A 17,659-nucleotide genomic window follows, 5' to 3' on the forward strand; every position below is an offset into this window, starting at 1 on the left:
TAATTTGTCCGACTCTTTTACCAGCCATGACATGAAGTCCCCGAAATCCGGGAACCTTCTTTAATGTTATAATACAGACCACGTCTCACATTCAGTGGCAGGACCGTGTTAGTGTCAATTTAAGGATTTTAATTATGATAGCTTTTGAATCTCATCGTCAGGGACTAGATTGTTATGTTAACATTCGATGCTTCAACCTTAAAGTCAGTAGATTACATTTATAAACAATTCTTCTTTAACAAGTCGATATCATACCAATCGCGAGAATACACAGAAAACTTAACATAAACACTTGGTTTGTTATCCTTTAATATTTGGTAAACTTGATATCACTCTGGAAATGAAACGGATGCTTCTGAACAAGATTTAGGATGTCGTAGGGAGAACAAAGAGAAGGCAATGATATTCGTTATGATCAAAGAGATGATTGTGGCAGACGAAGTAAGCACGAAATATTTAAACCAAGGTCACGTGACATAATTTGTTTACACAACATCTTGGTACACTTATAACATTCCGTTGAAAGTGTCCACAAGGATATCACTGGAGTGTTGAGTGTCAGATGATAGAATTACTCTATGTAGTCAGATTCTCGTCACGTGACGCCTGTGGGTTTTTATATGTATGTGTATATAGCTAAGTAGTAACCATATTTTTACAGGACACGAAGGTCGACGAGAGATAGGGTAAAGTACAACACAGGTTAGAAAGTGCTATGATCTGTATATGTGTAAGTATGTAGACATATGGTGTGTGATTACCTATATACATTGTTATATGATGTCGGAGACAATGAACTACAAGTGGGTGTGTCGCATCATGGTTTACATTACATGCAATGTTCCCAAACTGAAAATGCTGAGACAATGATATTTTTTTTATTCCACCGAGTAGATCTGAAGGACGCGTTACTCACTACAGTTAATACTGAACAGTCTCATAATACTTGTATGGTACATACCAACTAACAGGTGTAAAGGAAGACAACACTCTCTAACGTCAACCTAACGTAAGGTGTGAATGAGAGCCGACAACACTCTCTAACGTAAACCTAACGTAACAAGATGGTTCCCACATCAAAAACAAAACATTTTTCTAGTTATATAACGACATATCAGGCTCTGGAAATTCCGTCATCTTCATCTACAAGCTCTTACTGTACAACCTATGACGATTTTATTTTCATTTCATGAATTGTAACGACATAATTCTATGTCTTCTTAATGGATTTGTTAGTTAGTTACGTCTCATCAAAAGCAAGTTTACCCTATATAGACCAATGAACACGTTCAATAATGATAAAGAAATCATCCGATATGGAATCGTACAAGACGTAACGATACTGCCATAAAGAAAGTGAAAGTTAATAATCGTGAACTACAAATAACACTCTTACCATATAACTAAGTAATAAGGTGTCCGTTTTCGTCATGATCAAATTTTGACGATTTTGCAAATAAATTCCTTGTTACTCAAAGACATTTGTTTGTCCTAATGAAGGCGGAGATCTTCCGCAGCGATAATATAATGCGCAGGGACACCATGAAATGCAGCATGTATTCGAAAAAGTCCATACAAAATGTTAGCGTAAGGTACACTTTGTTCCCCATTGGTATGATATTATATAGTATGTTTCATTTCTTCTCTTTTTCATGTTTTATGAAATGCTACCAATGTTGTAACAGCCCGGAAGAGTAAGCGTCTTCTGTTTCATTGACGACATTAGCCATGTTTATCTTGTTCAATCCAAGCAAATGTCACGTACCCTAAACAGAAGACGGTAAACAACAGTCGCCAATAAATAAAATCATTAACAAGTCATCTGACAAAGATGAAAAACTGCAAACATTTTAAAGTGTCGTCAATAGAGCAAAAGGTGTTTTCCCTTCCGGAACATTTGGTCTTATTCTCCTTGTATCTTCTCAATGATCTCAGTGCAAATCTTTCTTTTGTTCATGTTTTGCCCTGGTCCCACTGGTTTTGAGATAGGATTTATATTTCATTACCTTTTCTGTGTTTTTTTTTTATTTAAATGCAATTATTTTATCAACCAATTTCATCGCGATAAAGGGCCCACCATCTGGTACGTTTTGAATGAGAAATATACCTGCATCTGACCCGTGAGCGCTACGATGAGATGAATCATGACTGATAATTGGAGCCGTTTTGGAAGATGATTATTTCGGAGTCACAAAGTTTCATCTTGAACGAAATGAACTATGCTCATTCATCACTGTGTTAAAAGAAGATAATTAAAGTTCTGGTTTGTAACAACTATAACGTTGACAGAGAAATTGTATGATTATTTCTAACAAAACGATTTTAGACTTCTTCGTGGGAATGCAGTGAAATTCTGTAAACAAAACAATATTGTTTGATGAATCGTTTGTTGAAATAGTAAACAACGTGTTAACGCCTTTGTGTTGCAGTAGACAACTACTATAAAGTAGACAGGTGTTTATGTTTTTTAAACAAAACGATTTCAGCAAGATTTCCCTGACTTTAGATTGAAGTGTACATTATATAACATGTGCTTAACACACGAAAACAAATATAATGCCGTTTAGAAACACTGTAGTTTAAAAAGAAATAATAGAGTTAGACACATATAAACTGACTCCTTACTCACTCATTCGATGATGTGTTTGATGTTTAGTTTTATTTACATTACGTGACCAGAGGAGAGACAACGAAGGTAGATCTCTTCCTTTTATGAAGTATATGTGATTCTAATCGGTATTGGATGGTCACTAATTAATATATACCTTATATGCTGTTGAGAGTCGTGCGCTCGTGCATATAAACGTACAGTATCCTCTCCTAATTTCCCCCGTTTTTCTCTGGTAGATAATTTGTTTCTGTTGTAGATTTGTTATATAGATAAAGAAGATAGAGTTAAGTACACATCGTTTTATTATCGTTTATTGATAGGACTTATACAGGTATAACAGGTTATAACTTGTCGTGAAAGTGGGCAGAATGGTGATTTATACAGTATGTAAAGATATATGCCAAAAGTATTTCAAAATATTTACATTTCTTTGAAAAGAACATTTTTATAAACAATTACAATGTATTTCTTAATTTATTAATGTTTTGTTGTCTGACCGACAAATTACGTTTTTAATGGTATGCTTATCTTATCCAGATCAGATGTGCTCCGTATACAATTGTCCGACCCAGCCACACCACGTGAACACAACATGCAATCCCTGCAGTCAATATATTTAAAAGATAAAAATACTGGGAATTCCGTTTTCGTTTTGAAAATTCTTTTTCTTGGTTACAGAGGAATTATCACCACTTACAGAACCGACAGCTATATAGTACAGGTAGGTAATACTTTTATTTAATCATAATTTTGAACGAAGAAGCTCATAAAAATATATAAATGAAATTATATAAATGTTATAAATGTTACCGTAGAATGCTCACAATTTTACCCATACCATATTTAGCACACGTGCATATACTTTATTACCTAGAATTTAGATAACTCTAAACAAGGTTTGAAGCATATGAAATAGTTTTTCCCGACATTATACATGACGGTCATGCACATATAAGTTTGAAAGGAAACAAGACTGGTTTGGAGATGTCTTAAAATGTAGTCAATGAAATAATGATTTTTATCTACTCTGACAATTGATCATCATGAAACAGCGGCTCCAGGTTTTAAATGTATTTAATAACAAAGTTTTAAAAATAGTAATGATGTGGTTGGAAATTAGCGGAACAGAAATTTACATAGGTTATATATAGAACCTTGCCAATAGTGCACCATAGCTTTTTACAACAGACCATACGTGAAATCGAAACACAATAGAGATTTTTGTATACACGTTTATTCCGGTATTTCCAAGATTTGCGCAATCCTTTGTCGCAGTCCCTAATACACGTGTAATTTACAGTGAATTTGTTGTCACTTTTTCACTTGAACTGATTTTCTTTTAAAACCTTTAAATTTATCAGTACTTATTGTTCGTAATTCACGATCATATCATTTCTAACTAAACTTTTAATTTTCAATATAATTACACAAATGAAAGTGGAAGTTAACGTAGTAGAATAACACGTGTTACATTAAACATAAACAGAGACACCTACGTAATAACAGATATTAAAATGTATTCAGTTGTGTGTTATATCAGGTGTTAGTGTCGATGTTTAGTGATATAAAGAGAAAAGTGGTTGTAGTTTAGGGTAGCATTAATGGTATCACTGTTTTGAATATAGATCACGATTACAGATATCTGTATTATCATCTATAATCAGTAATGTTGTTAATTGAGTAACTTATTAATGGCTTACGTTAGAGTTTATCAATGTAAATAAAACTTATGGCCTATTTATTTAAAGTAACATGATCTTTAGACCACACAGGAGTTGGAGTGTTCAAACTAAGCTGAAATAGTCCTTCTGGTAACACCCTGATGGATTTATAACGTGGTAGATAACAAAGGTAGTTTGATATTAATCTTCCTGTACGTATCATAACTTAATGATGCATTTACTTAAATGTTCTATAAATAGAAACATCATACAAAGGTAATTTATACAAACAGGGAGAAACATTTCATCAAAAACTTGTATTACTCATTGAATATAGATGTTCCCTCATGGAATATGATCTGCTGATCCTGCACTAATGGTGATGAAATCATACCACACAAATTAAGGGGAATGTGATTATGATGACTTCACAATTACCGAGACAAAGAGCCGGAATGACTCTTCATTGTTTTTGTCGCCATAAAATTCATCAAGTGGGCGAAATGATCGTGAATTTATTCAGATCTTATTTGAAGTTAATGACACTCGTCAGAAATATCTAATTTCAGTTCGTCAGAGGTTTACCAAGATGAAATATTCTTGGGTATCAAAAAGTTTATTTAGATGGAAGCTAATGACTGCCTCTAAGTAAATACCTCCGAGTTATACAAAGTTTACTACCAGCTGTTTAGAACTAAAACGATTAAGGTGACTTATGTAGACATGATGCTGCCTTTGTAGGTTCGATGGCTGAACGTCTGATAGGAAGATACAGAGAGTGGGCAGCGTTGTCAAGAAATTGGAACGCTTACAGGTTATTCCAAATTCATGGCATTCGGTCTGTGGGGAAGTCGAGATTCGTGGAAGAATTCCTGAAATTTAAAGAGGACAGCAAAGAAGCATGGGTACAGGCTGTATTGATAAAGGTGAGGAATGTTGCTGGCATGAGAGGAATTTGTCTGTCCTTGTTTGCGGCTCTAGATCTGTCAGCTCCCCAAGATGACACTACCTGGACGGAAGCAATATGCAACGCTGTGACAAGAAGAGAGTACATTGATGTCATACTTGTCTTTGATGGTGCTGAGAATGTGTTAGAGGGAAAAAGCACAAACGAGTTCAAAATGTTCTGTTCATACTTGCTTGGCAACTGCAGGAACATTAAAATCATTATCACATCAACAACAGAAGTGATTTTTGAAGGCATCGAGGAGCAGTGTATGGAGTTACTGATACCTCCCCTCTCACCAGCAGATTCAGAGGCATTGATGCGACGATATGCCCCATCCGTGGACTTCGGGTCACACCTGGAGACCATTGTCAAATTGTGCGAAGGGTTGCCTCTCGTCATTGCTATGGTTGCTTCAGAGTTGACTGATAACGATAGGGACGCTTCGTCACTGACAGTGGCAGAAATGTCTCTGGCCTTGCAAAGCTGTCGCCTTGAGGCACTCAGTCAGTTCATGTATGCACAAGAGGAAAGATTAGGTAAGTATAGAGTTCACAGAACCTCTGTGGACAGTAATTAGAGAATATTGTTAGCAACTCACTGTAATTATTTACGAAATGTATCTTAGACCTGGCTGTCAAATGGTTTCAGACTGTGTTTGTTTACATCTATTTGTCAACGTCGTCAAGCATCTGGTAATTTATGTAAAATCCGTCCATACATTGACGTTATTATGACTTTCTAATGAACTAATTGAAGTATCACGTTTCAGCCTTTTCTCTTGAAATATCTCTATATTTATTTTCACTTCATAATGAGTTGTTAAAATTGTCATTTCGATCGTAAAAAACACAATAAAAGTCTAAAACAATCCTGTATTGACACTCTATGTTCTTTGCTTCAGATGCTATTTACGGCACATTCCTGAAACGTCTACCAGAGTCTATGCAGAACAAACTGGCCACGATAGGATACATGCCTGGAACATTCACTCTAAGTCACGTGAGAGAGATGGTCGGTAGGTGTATTGTTGACAAACGACATTACAAATGTTGTTGACAATGAATAACAATCGCTGAAGACCATCCTGACACATTTTCAAGTGGATATGCTGTCAGTCAGTTTTGCCTACTATAAGTTTTGTTTCCTTTCAACATGACCGATTTTTTTTTCGTAGTGTTATTTTTCTGATATGTCGAAGAAGATCGTTAGGCAAATAACTACTCTTATGATTAAGACAAAGAGCCATTAGTTGACAAATTATTCATTCTTTCAAACTTAACACATAACTACCCTTATCATTTGCGAAATAGGGAATCTTAAAAAAACGCTTTTCCTTTTTAACCTTTGCCTAGATGACGTAGAAGCGATGGATACCACCATCACACCTTTAATGCGACGCCATTTTCTGAAACAGGACGACATCACACAACGATACGACATACAAGGGATTCTCAGAAACTGCATTGACGACCTGTTTGAGACAGTCAAGGAGAGTCCAGGTATTAATAACATCATGTTGTGGTTCTAAGTTGTTTTAACTAGTAGGGAAATATTGATGAAACATCGCATATCTATATTTGGGACATTTTTGTATATTACTCTTAAATGGAAAGAACCGGAGAACATTTAATTACGAAATATATGGCATGTTTTGTATGATAGCCGTATATTTAATGGTTATTTGTATCTTTTTAATGTTTCAATTGTGACCAGGTTGCTATTGATTTTGTACCATTTCATTATTTCTCTGTTTTTTCTATTTTAGAGGTTAAACAGAGGTTCTGCTCTCTTTTTTCGCGATTAATCACAAAAATCGGAAGTATGCTGAATACAGCTGATTATGCAGAAGCTCTTTGTCAGTACAATCACGAGCAACAAAACTTCAGGAAACTGCTTACGAATGTGGAGTTGGTCTTCTCTAACGAAGACATGTACTGCTTGTACATGGAGGTGGCCATTCGTGCTTCTAATGTCATTCAGCAGTTCATGGGTGGTAAAGAATTTGATCTATATTCACTCATTGCGACAACAAAATAAATACGAATCTCCAGGAGGAACAGTTTACGATCAAACTAGCTATATTGCCGGTACAATGTTTTTAGAGTAAATGCCCTAATATAACATACAGTATGTTGCTACGTTTTCATGGTAACGACCCCAGCTTTATGAAAACCGAAACCTTTGTAATAACGTTAAAAAACAAGAAAATACCAACATATAGACATGATTATAATCCAAACTCAAATTTAATAAAACTAGGACAAAATATGAACACTGATTGTGAAAATTAAAGGGTATATAATTAGAACGTATTATCTTGCTTTGGTTGTAAAACTAAAGTATGTATGTCCTGTATCAATAGCTGATGGGTTCCAGTTCTACGAAGAATTAACTGTTCTCTCCTCGAAACTGAACAGAAAGCTGGACGAGGCTTGTATTCATTTATGTTATGGTGGAGCGTTGACCAATGTCAAGGTCAGTCTGTGGTCCACATCTAGGTACACGTCATGGATTATCACCCCGTTTATAAAACTTTTCAGTATAATCTGAAACAACTATGATATTTCCACAATCCGTATAAGTATTTTTTGTTTAAGTAATATTCCTGTTCGCCATTCTGTTATTGAGAGAAGTGTTTACCTTTACTTCGTATTTATATAGCTTCAGGTTTTGTTATCTTCTTATATATGGAAGCTTACTAATTCAACATATTTCCACTAAAAGCTTATTAACATCTCGTCACACTACTTTCCACCTTAGTGTACATAAATCACTCTACAGCCGAAAAGTCTCGTTATTTTATTATCATCTCGTCAACTGTATATGTCAGTGCACTTGTCACGTGTTTGGTGAAGGTGATAATGTAGACATCGAAATGTCACACAATATTGTAAATTCTTGTGATACCAGACTGTCTTTCCAATATACGCAACCAACCTCAAATGTACTGAAATGAGCTTTATCTTGTAATCAATGAAAAGGCAATCCGATGCTTATTGAAAGGAATTCCTTTACATATAAGTGCATACATACCTTTATAATATTATATAGCAGACGTAAAGATAATTTGGGTATGTTCTTTAATTGAAAGATAGAAAGCGTTATATATATAATGTTATAGGGCAGTATGACGGAAGGGGAGAAGAAATATCGCCTTGCAATACAGTACCTGGAGAACTTCAAAGAGGACCCAACATTTTCATCCTCGGGCTGCTACCACGGCCTAAAGATGGATATTCGGAACCATCTGGCACATGGGTATCAAAGACTGGGATGGAATTTGTTTATCCAAGGCCGGACAAAGCAATCGATTGTGTAAGCATATTTTACTTTTTATTATACTTAAATGGTCTTATCAGAACAAATTTTTAGGTGACATTATGTTTAATGTGTTATATTTGTACTGTTCAAGTTATCTGGAAAAGGCATTTGAGCTGGAGAACGAGTTGAAGATGTACAAGGAGGAGTTAATCCTCTCTACATTGATGTCACTGGGCACCACTCACAACATGTGCGGTAAGCAATCTTTATCATGTATGTAGAACGCTAACTTATATGTATGATATTATACTAGATGTCGTTTTTCTCCGGAATAGTACTTTTTGTTTTATTTCTTTGAAATGTTTAAATACGACAAATATAAGTTATAAAATTGTACATCGGAATATTAACTGAAAAGATAGTGCATGTTTACTACGGCCCTGTTCCAAATCTACAACAGAAATGGGATGACTGTGAAAACTTTCCATGTCTTACACTGTGCCGTTCAAAATTCACATCAAATTGTAGGAATATTAGAACACTTTCAGATGAGAATCTGTATAGGTAACAAACCTCTGAATAATTTTATTACCGTTAACGATATACTGAATATATTCATGTTCATCGGATGTATTGTGTTCATATACCCATTGCTGGCCCGAAACATTGATTTTTTAGCTTCGAAGATATTGAATGCCGTAGAGGAGTTTATATATTAAATGGTTGATGTTGTTGTCGTCCCCTAATATTGTAAATCACACTTACGAAAAATGTGCTATTTTATCCTTCATAGAGAACATGGGTGTCGCTCTCCGGTTTCATGAAGAAGCTCTTCGTCGGAGAAAGGAACTTTACAAAACTCCAGACGACCCAGATGGAGAGAATCATCCTTCTGTCGGTTCCTGCTACAACAACATTGGGCTCACTTATCGCAAGATGGAACGAAAGGAAGAAACACTCCACTATTTCCAAAAGTCTATGGAAATTAAAAAAAAATATAAAGCCCCTCCAAAATCTACCGCGATATCAATCATCAATGTTGCAAGTGCTCTTTCCGAAACAGGAAAACATGATGAAGGCATGCTTATGCTACAAGATGCAGATGATATTTTAAACAAGACTCCAAATATCTACCAGGACATCATAGCGTTAGTTTATGCAACGGAAGGCCAGATTCTTCTCCGCCAAGGTTGCTTCGCTGAAAGCATTAAACGTTTCAAAAAGTCGTTATCTATTCGCAAGCATAGTGGCCCTAACAACTTCTGGTCAGGGGAGACGTATAATGATCTGGCGAAGGCATACATTGGTATGAAAGACAGCAAACGGGCTTTGCACTGGCTGAATAAGGTGTTCAGTCTTCAAGAAGCGTTGAAGTCGGACGCCCCTACCAATTCTTTCGTTTTCGATTGCTACGTTCGAGCTATGGGCGTGCTTGCTAATATCGGTAATTACGAAGAGGTCCGTTCTGCATTTGAAGTTGCAATAAAAGAATTACAGCGCATGCGTGTAGAGTTTATTGCCTTAGGAAACTCTATCAAGATTGCATGGGTAGATTCTGAAATGAGTACGCTTCCAAATCTTTACACTCATCTTATACCTGGATCTGAACAAGAACCACGCGCATAGATTATACCACGCGTGGTACACTGGACACTTACACATGTGGTACACTGTACACTAACACGCGCGGTACGCAGGAAGTTAACACGCGTGGTACACAGGACGCGTGATGCACGGTACACTAACACGTGTGGTACACAGGACATAACACGCGTGGTACACAGGACATATCACGCGTGGTATATAGGAAGCTAACACGCGTTGTACACGGGACACTAACTCGCGTTGTACACAGGACATAACACGCGTGGTATATAGGAAGCTAACACGCGTGGTACACAGGACACTAACACGCGTGGTACACTGAACATTAAAACGCTTGGTAAACTGGACACAAACACGCTTGGTGCACAGGACACTCACACGTGTGGTAAACAGGACGCTTACACGCGTGGTGCACGGGACACTAACACGCTTGGTGCACGGCACACTAACACGTGGTACATTGAACATTAAAACGCTTGGTACACTGAACACAAACACGCTTGGTGAACAGGACGCTAACACGCGTGGTACACTGAACATTAAAACGCTTGGTAAACTGGACACAAACACGCTTGGTGCACAGGACGCTAACACGCGTGGTGCACGGGACACTAACATGTTTGGTGCACGGGACACTAACACGTGTGGTACACGGACACTAACACGCGTGGTACACGGACACTAACATGAGTGGTACACATGAAGTTAACACGCGTGGTACACAGAACATTAAAACGCTTGATAAACTGGATACAAACACGCGTAGTGAACAGAACACTAACACGTGTGGTACACAAGAAGCTTACACGCTTGCTGCACGGGACACTAACACGCGTGGTACACGGGACACTAACACGCTTGCTGCACGGGACACTAACACGCGTGGTACACATGAAGCTTACACGTGTGGTACAATGGACACTAACACGCGTGGTACACAAATGACATGATTAACAGGACAAAGAGTTTCACGAAGAAGAATGTGAAAGATAATCCCCGGAAGGAAGAATCTTTCAGGTCGGTTATCATACTTACAATGTAATTCAAAAGTGATGCTCAATATTTCTAATGCCATGCTTTTTTTCTTCAGAAATGCAAAGCAAAGTGGCACAGAGTATCTGTCCTATTACACAATTGCCTTAAGTATATATTGATGACATCGTTCCTTTATTCATACCGTGACTTTGTGATTCTATTGTGTTTTATCAATGTCTGAACATGTTTTATGACGTCTGTTAATATTCCAATTAATTTGTATATACATAAACTGCTTTTATACATGATGCTCACAATAATAAAAGATGGTGGTATATTTGCAACGGTAGTTTTTGTTTCATTGTCTCGTATATCAAAATTTTTGGGATGTTTCTTTTTTCACGGCCTCGTATACTGAACTTCACTAAACATTTTGTTTCTTTTTTCACGGCCTCGTATACTGAACTTCACTAAACGTTTTGTTTCTTTTTTCACGGCCTCGTATACTGAAATTCATTAAACATTTTTCAGTTTTTTATTTTACTGTCTCGTATATCGAAATTAACTAGATGTTTGGTAATTAATTTTTTCACAGCCTTTTATAACGAAATTTATTAAACATCAGGATTTTCCTATGTCAAAGGATCTCGTTTTCCAAAGTTCATGTGCTGGATAGTAAAATGCGTGTTAAAACGACAAAATAAACTATCTTATCTTCAGTAGATGAATAAAAACAATCTGAAAATGTTTGAAGCTTCAAGTAATATGAATGTCGGAATAACTTCACTAAACCCCCCCCCCCATTTTTCAGTTTTTTATTTTACTGTCTCGTATATCGAAAAAAAAAAAAAAAAGCCAGACGTCTGAATTTTTATGTACAGAACTGTCCCACATTTTCTCTTATCTAATCATATCGCTCATTTAAACCATTGGTGACGTGTGCTTAGAAGCTCAGCCCACTTTCAAGTTAAATTTTCAATAAGTTCGCAACAGGGTGTAGACAGGGTTACATGGAAAACTTCTCTATGCGTGTCTTTAAGTGATAAATTTAACCACTTCGTCTAGATTTTGACTTATCAATGATTTACCTCAGTCACCTCCTCGGCTTCAGAATTTAGACCCAAGCATCACTGACGAGTCTTAGAAGGACGAAAAAGCTGAAAATGGATGAAGTTAAGACCATTGTTTGGGTCTACTGTAACTAACCCTAAAATTTGTATCAAAATTATGCTATTCAGTTGTGTTTCTTTTGTAAAATATTAGAGATCGCAGATGATAGACATTGATGATGGACGATTAGTCCCCGATATTTGTCGTGACCTGCATGCCATGTTTTAATTCATACCAATAGTCGCAGGGTGCAAAATACACGCATGTACTTGATGTTGTTCTAAATTATCAGCTATCCAGAAACTATCTAAATTATGGAGCTAATACACGTCCCACATGTAGATTTTGACATTTCTTTGATCAGTTTGGGTTTTCCTCAGTCGCCTCCTACAACTGCGACTCATCATATATCGGAGAAACAGACAGGATATCCGGGGTTCTACTTAATTAACTTCAGCAAGACACATTCCACACAGAAAAATTATATAACTGACTGGGTGAATTCCAAAATAGTCAATAGAGTAAACCACCTTCTCAGGCAGCTGGTTAGGAGCGCCACTAATCTGGATACGCTGCAGTTGGGTGCAGTACTAAACCGGGACGAGGGGGCCACAGACTCTCGCACATCTATCACGAAGTGTTAAACAAAGCGTAGCCCAATTGACTTCACTACATTGTTACCATCTTGTATATTAATGGTCTATAACCTATTTACCGTCTCGTTAAACTAGCACACAGGATAATAGTACAGCCGAAAAAGTTTACCGGTTCCTTGCCGTCAGTGCTTGTGCGCTCCACACTGGTCATTTGGTCGTGTAGTCATCGAAATGTCACACTCTAATCTTCTACTGGTTATGTTATAAGATGAAGGTGACCATGTAGACATCGAAATGTCACACTCTAATCTTCTACTGGTTGTGTTACAAGATGAAGGTGACCGTGTAGACATCAAGACGTCACACTCTAATCTTCTACTGGTTGTTTTTAGAACTTCTATTCTAAGGACATCATCAACCTGAAGTAAATGGTCCGAAATATGATGTAAGGGAAGTAACTCTAGCTGAACATTGAGGATTATAGTCATTTCGATGACATGTTAAGCAATTTTCAATAACTTTCCCATGACATACCATATGCTAATTAATATGACAAGATTTGCAGTGGTTTAAACTACGGATTTTAGCACGAAATAAGTAATTGGCATTCTTAACATTTCAATATGACGTGTGTTATGGAGACAAGTGAGAGAGGACAGATCGAGGTCCGTTAAGAGAAAATATCGGAAAGTTCTAGAATTAGCAAATCTCATATTCACCTGAATTGATTTGAGACCTATGACACACCTCCGTCAGAAACATATGTTTATCAGGCTTTTCGTCATTACCTGAAATTCACCTCGAGACTAACTGGTTGGACGAAAGCTCGGAGCTGATTCAGAAAAATGTTTGTTGTGAACACGTTATATAAGCTTGACACCGCGGAAGATACAATTGAAGGTGGACATAGATCATAACTCCAAAACTTGTGCGGAGTTTGTATTTTCAGTTCAGAAAAAAAAATTAAAGCGATAATTACATCGACAACAAATGTTTGGTTAAAGATCGGTGTAGTTTCTTTGACATTGTCTCCTGTCTGTTGAAACTTCCACAGAATTGTTCCGGACCTGTGCTCCGTCTGTAAGCTTTGAACCTGATCTAGATGTCATTGTGAATCGGTGCGGAGGAATTCTCTAGCCTCACTGATGACAACAGCTTTACTAGAAGACAAGGATTCTCTCCTTTCAGCAGCTGAACTGGCCGACCTACTGCAGTTTTATCGCTTAAGGTCCTCAGCCAGTGTGTCTATTAGAGACCAGAAAAAAAGGTACTCGTTGCATTTGTCATATTGGCTGCAAAATTAACAAAATATCAACATGAGACCAGTAACAGAATAATTTGTTATGGCGTGCTATATATATCTCTAGGATAAAGCCACATTCAGTTTTAGGTTAGCCGGTATGTAAAAATTGTAAAATGTAAAAATACGTTGGATTATTATAACAGTGTCTGTTTTCTGTTGATGACTAATGTACTACTGTCCGGCTGGTGAACCTTACACACATAGTCTGTGGTATTTCTAGGATGCGTAAGTTTTGTTACAAAATCGATATTCCGAATTGATGCAGTACTACAATTATATATTTTGCACGGATACCATGTTTTACACACCAGATTGATATAGTAACATAGATTTTTACTTAGGTAGAAAATCATGGAGTCATTTATTCGTATTTTATTTGTCATCTACACAGGTAAATTAAAAAAACATTGAAGATATATGAAACTATTAAAGAAGTAGGAAGGCTATTTGCATAATACTTACGCAAGTTTACACTGCATTATGTAAAATCATTCAAAACAAAAATGTCATTTGGGCCGTTTCAAGACAGAGCCGTCGCTCATCGTACACAGTACTTTTTTTTTGATGTACACAACAGGGTAACAAATGATGACCTGTCGGGGATAATGACACCAAATGGCGATTAAACTGATAGTAGAATACTGATGTTAAAATGGGTGATATTCTAGGTAATTAAACGGTCGTGTCATTAGGTCGATGTAAAAAGCTTGTGGTCCTCACCAATGTGCCGTCACCTGAAACACTATAATTAGTAAAATATTTTACCAGCAATAAAAACTACACGAGGAATGTTATTTACTCACGTATTTAATGATATTATCAGCCATAATCTGAGTTTTACAGGACTTAATTCGAATGAAGAAACAAAAAGATTGACCCTTGACCTGGTGCTGTATCATCACGTGGTACACTATGACGAGTTATATTCATTTCCATTCCATATGAAATTTTAAAAAATGTTCATGAATTGACCCTTGACCTGGTGCTGTATCATCACGTTGTACACTATGACCAGTTATATTCGTTTCCATTCCATATGAAATTTAAGAAATTCGTCATGAATTATTAATTTCAAGTATTCTCTATTTACGAAATCGGTAACATGGAAACAATACGGAATACGGTTTTGTGTGTTTCACATGATATATATTATCGTCTGATTTAAATTTTGAATGAGAAACATACTTAAGTGTCTATTTCTTTACCCCTTTTCATTACAAATCTGCATTACCAAATAAGAGATTTACGAAACTCATCAATAACCTTCTTTTTACCACAGCTACTTCCGAGCGAAAAATTGTAGAATTCTCTTTTACATTATAAACTCCCGCCGAATTCTAACCTCATGATGTGTAATACTTCAGATTATGTGGTGAATAATCAGCCAGTATAATAGTGTCTCTGCGATTATATAGATTTAGGGAACTTTTTCTGGTGTTTCCTTTTCTTTTTTTCTAGTGTAAACTTTTCAGAAATCTTGAAATGTATATAACTTCCTTATTTGTTTTAGTCAAGGTCGTCTTTCTATGATTACATAACCAATGAATGCTCGCTAGAGACAGTGTCAATATCTCATCGCTATTGCTCACAGGCACTTGATGAGTATTTCTAAATATCGTCAAAAGCGGTAATTTTAGTTCCTCACTAATACTTGATTTAAAGTGTTTTTTCCGTTAAGTATGTGTGAACCACTTGTATTACTGAAATGAAACTGAGAGCATATATCAAACATCTGTTGGTCTTACAGCGACTGGAGTGTAGTTTTACCAGGAACTGATGGGTTTTGGCCGAAACAACAAAACACTTTGTGGACGAAGAATGGGTCCGAATCCAATATGACGGCATTATTACAAACGGGAAGGTCTTCCCTGTGCTGTTACACTACTCCCCCTGATGTAATGAAATAAAGATAAATGCAGATTATTATTTATTTATTGTATGTGTATAAAACAATTTGATTGATTGATATTAAGCTGTTGTTATTACGTTTCTGTTTTTACTGTACTAGTAACCAACACTACACTAAACCCTAACGAACACACCTAGCACGGGTAGCGTCTACCGATTACCAACATGAATGAGACTGTTAATGTATATTCTCAGCATCTGTACTTGGAAAAAGTAATAGAAAAAATCCCAAATAGTTAAATGAGATTATTGTGGTATTTTAGGGACATACATCATTAGCACAGGAAAACTACGTCATTTTGAACTTGAATGCATTCTCCAAGAACCACTCACAAAAAGGCGATGGTGCTGGTGTCGTCAGCTAATCATGTCTCTAGTGTATCAGGGGATCGGCTAGAACGTAAGCAGTTAGGGATGATGACAGGGAGCAATATAGTGAGTTTCACTGAAACACACGAAAAGGGTCTCCAAATAAAGTATCTTTAAAATCTTCATATGAGATTTTTAAAACCCAAAATAAAGACACATCGGTTGTTAATATTGTCCTGAAGTAACTACCAAAATCTAAATAGCTCCAACTTGTGGTGTCAAATTTGTGGTGTTACCACGCCAATGTTAACTTGAAGTAAGTACCAAAATCTGAATAGCTCCAACTTGTGGTGTCAAACTTGTGGTGTTACCACGCCAATGTTAACCTGAAGTAACTACCAAAATCTAAATAGCTCCAACTTGTGGTGTCAAATTTGTAGTGTTAACCGGAAGTGATTATCGAATATAAATAGCTCCAACTTACGTTTGCTGTGGTGTGACCTCATTCTACATACATTTACAGGTACCTGTAAAAAAGCAATACAAAGAGAATAAGAAGAACTACATATGTATTATCAAGAACTTTCTACATCAACTATTCAAACACTTGCTGTTTACCATGCCTTTCTGGGTAAGTAAGATTTGATAGACACAAAATTATGCAACATCGGGATTAGCCATCATATCTTCCCTGTCAGGAAACATGAGTATGTTTTTCGATTTAATAATCAGAAAAGAAATTTATTTTTGTAAAAGCTCCAAATTGATGGTGTAAGTAACGAGCTTGTATGATTTAAAGATAATTTATAATTACCTTCACCTGACTTTACCTGTTATATGTAATGAAACTTCAAAATGAATTCTTTTTCAGTGAACCTTGGCTTTGACATGCCAATATGGCATCCCTCATTGACAATGAATGACTCGTTTTTACATCTAAAGTGTAAAACCAAAGCTATTGTTAAACATTTTGCAATATCATACGACAATGTAGCATTGGCCTGTCCTGGCAATGGCGACCACGAAGAGGCGCACAAGTACTTACAGGAATTTTACTAGATAAGAATCCCGCCCTTTACACAGACAACTGGGCATACGCTTTTTATATCGAAGGTTAAATGTGACAAAATCAAGTTCAACACGTTAAAGTCATTTCAAGATTTAAAGCAGCGGTGAAAATAATTGTTCGTGCAGCACCTAATGCCACATTTACAATTGAACTCTATTATGAAATCGTAAATCTTACTTCGCATTGCAGAGTTATATGAAAGCACTTCTTTTCTACAACAAGTTGTCGAATTTTACATAGTATTGCATAGGGAGGCTCCGACATGCGACCGTCTGTATCGGTCCTACATGACGGCAATATAA

At 36.5% G+C, this 17,659-nt stretch overlaps 1 protein-coding gene and 1 pseudogene across 1 annotated transcript; both read left to right on the plus strand.

Annotated features, from left to right (window-relative positions):
- The first annotated feature begins 3,199 nt into the window (after positions 1 to 3,199).
- Positions 3,200 to 10,108, plus strand: LOC132565192 (uncharacterized). Its single transcript, XM_060229823.1, has 9 exons — positions 3,200 to 3,332; positions 5,014 to 5,757; positions 6,123 to 6,236; positions 6,574 to 6,720; positions 6,987 to 7,214; positions 7,584 to 7,696; positions 8,343 to 8,536; positions 8,634 to 8,737; positions 9,276 to 10,108. Exons 2-9 carry the CDS (start codon positions 5,019 to 5,021, stop codon positions 10,106 to 10,108), a joined length of 2,472 nt encoding a protein of 823 aa, XP_060085806.1. The 5' UTR covers positions 3,200 to 3,332; positions 5,014 to 5,018.
- Positions 10,109 to 10,773: 665 nt separating this feature from the next.
- Positions 10,774 to 17,659, plus strand: LOC132565193 (uncharacterized; annotated as a pseudogene).

The sequence above is a fragment of the Ylistrum balloti genome, unplaced genomic scaffold (genome assembly GCF_031769215.1).
Source record: "Ylistrum balloti isolate Yb309-2 unplaced genomic scaffold, AGI_CSIRO_Ybal_v1 Utg369700, whole genome shotgun sequence".
NCBI lineage: Eukaryota > Metazoa > Mollusca > Bivalvia > Pectinida > Pectinidae > Ylistrum > Ylistrum balloti.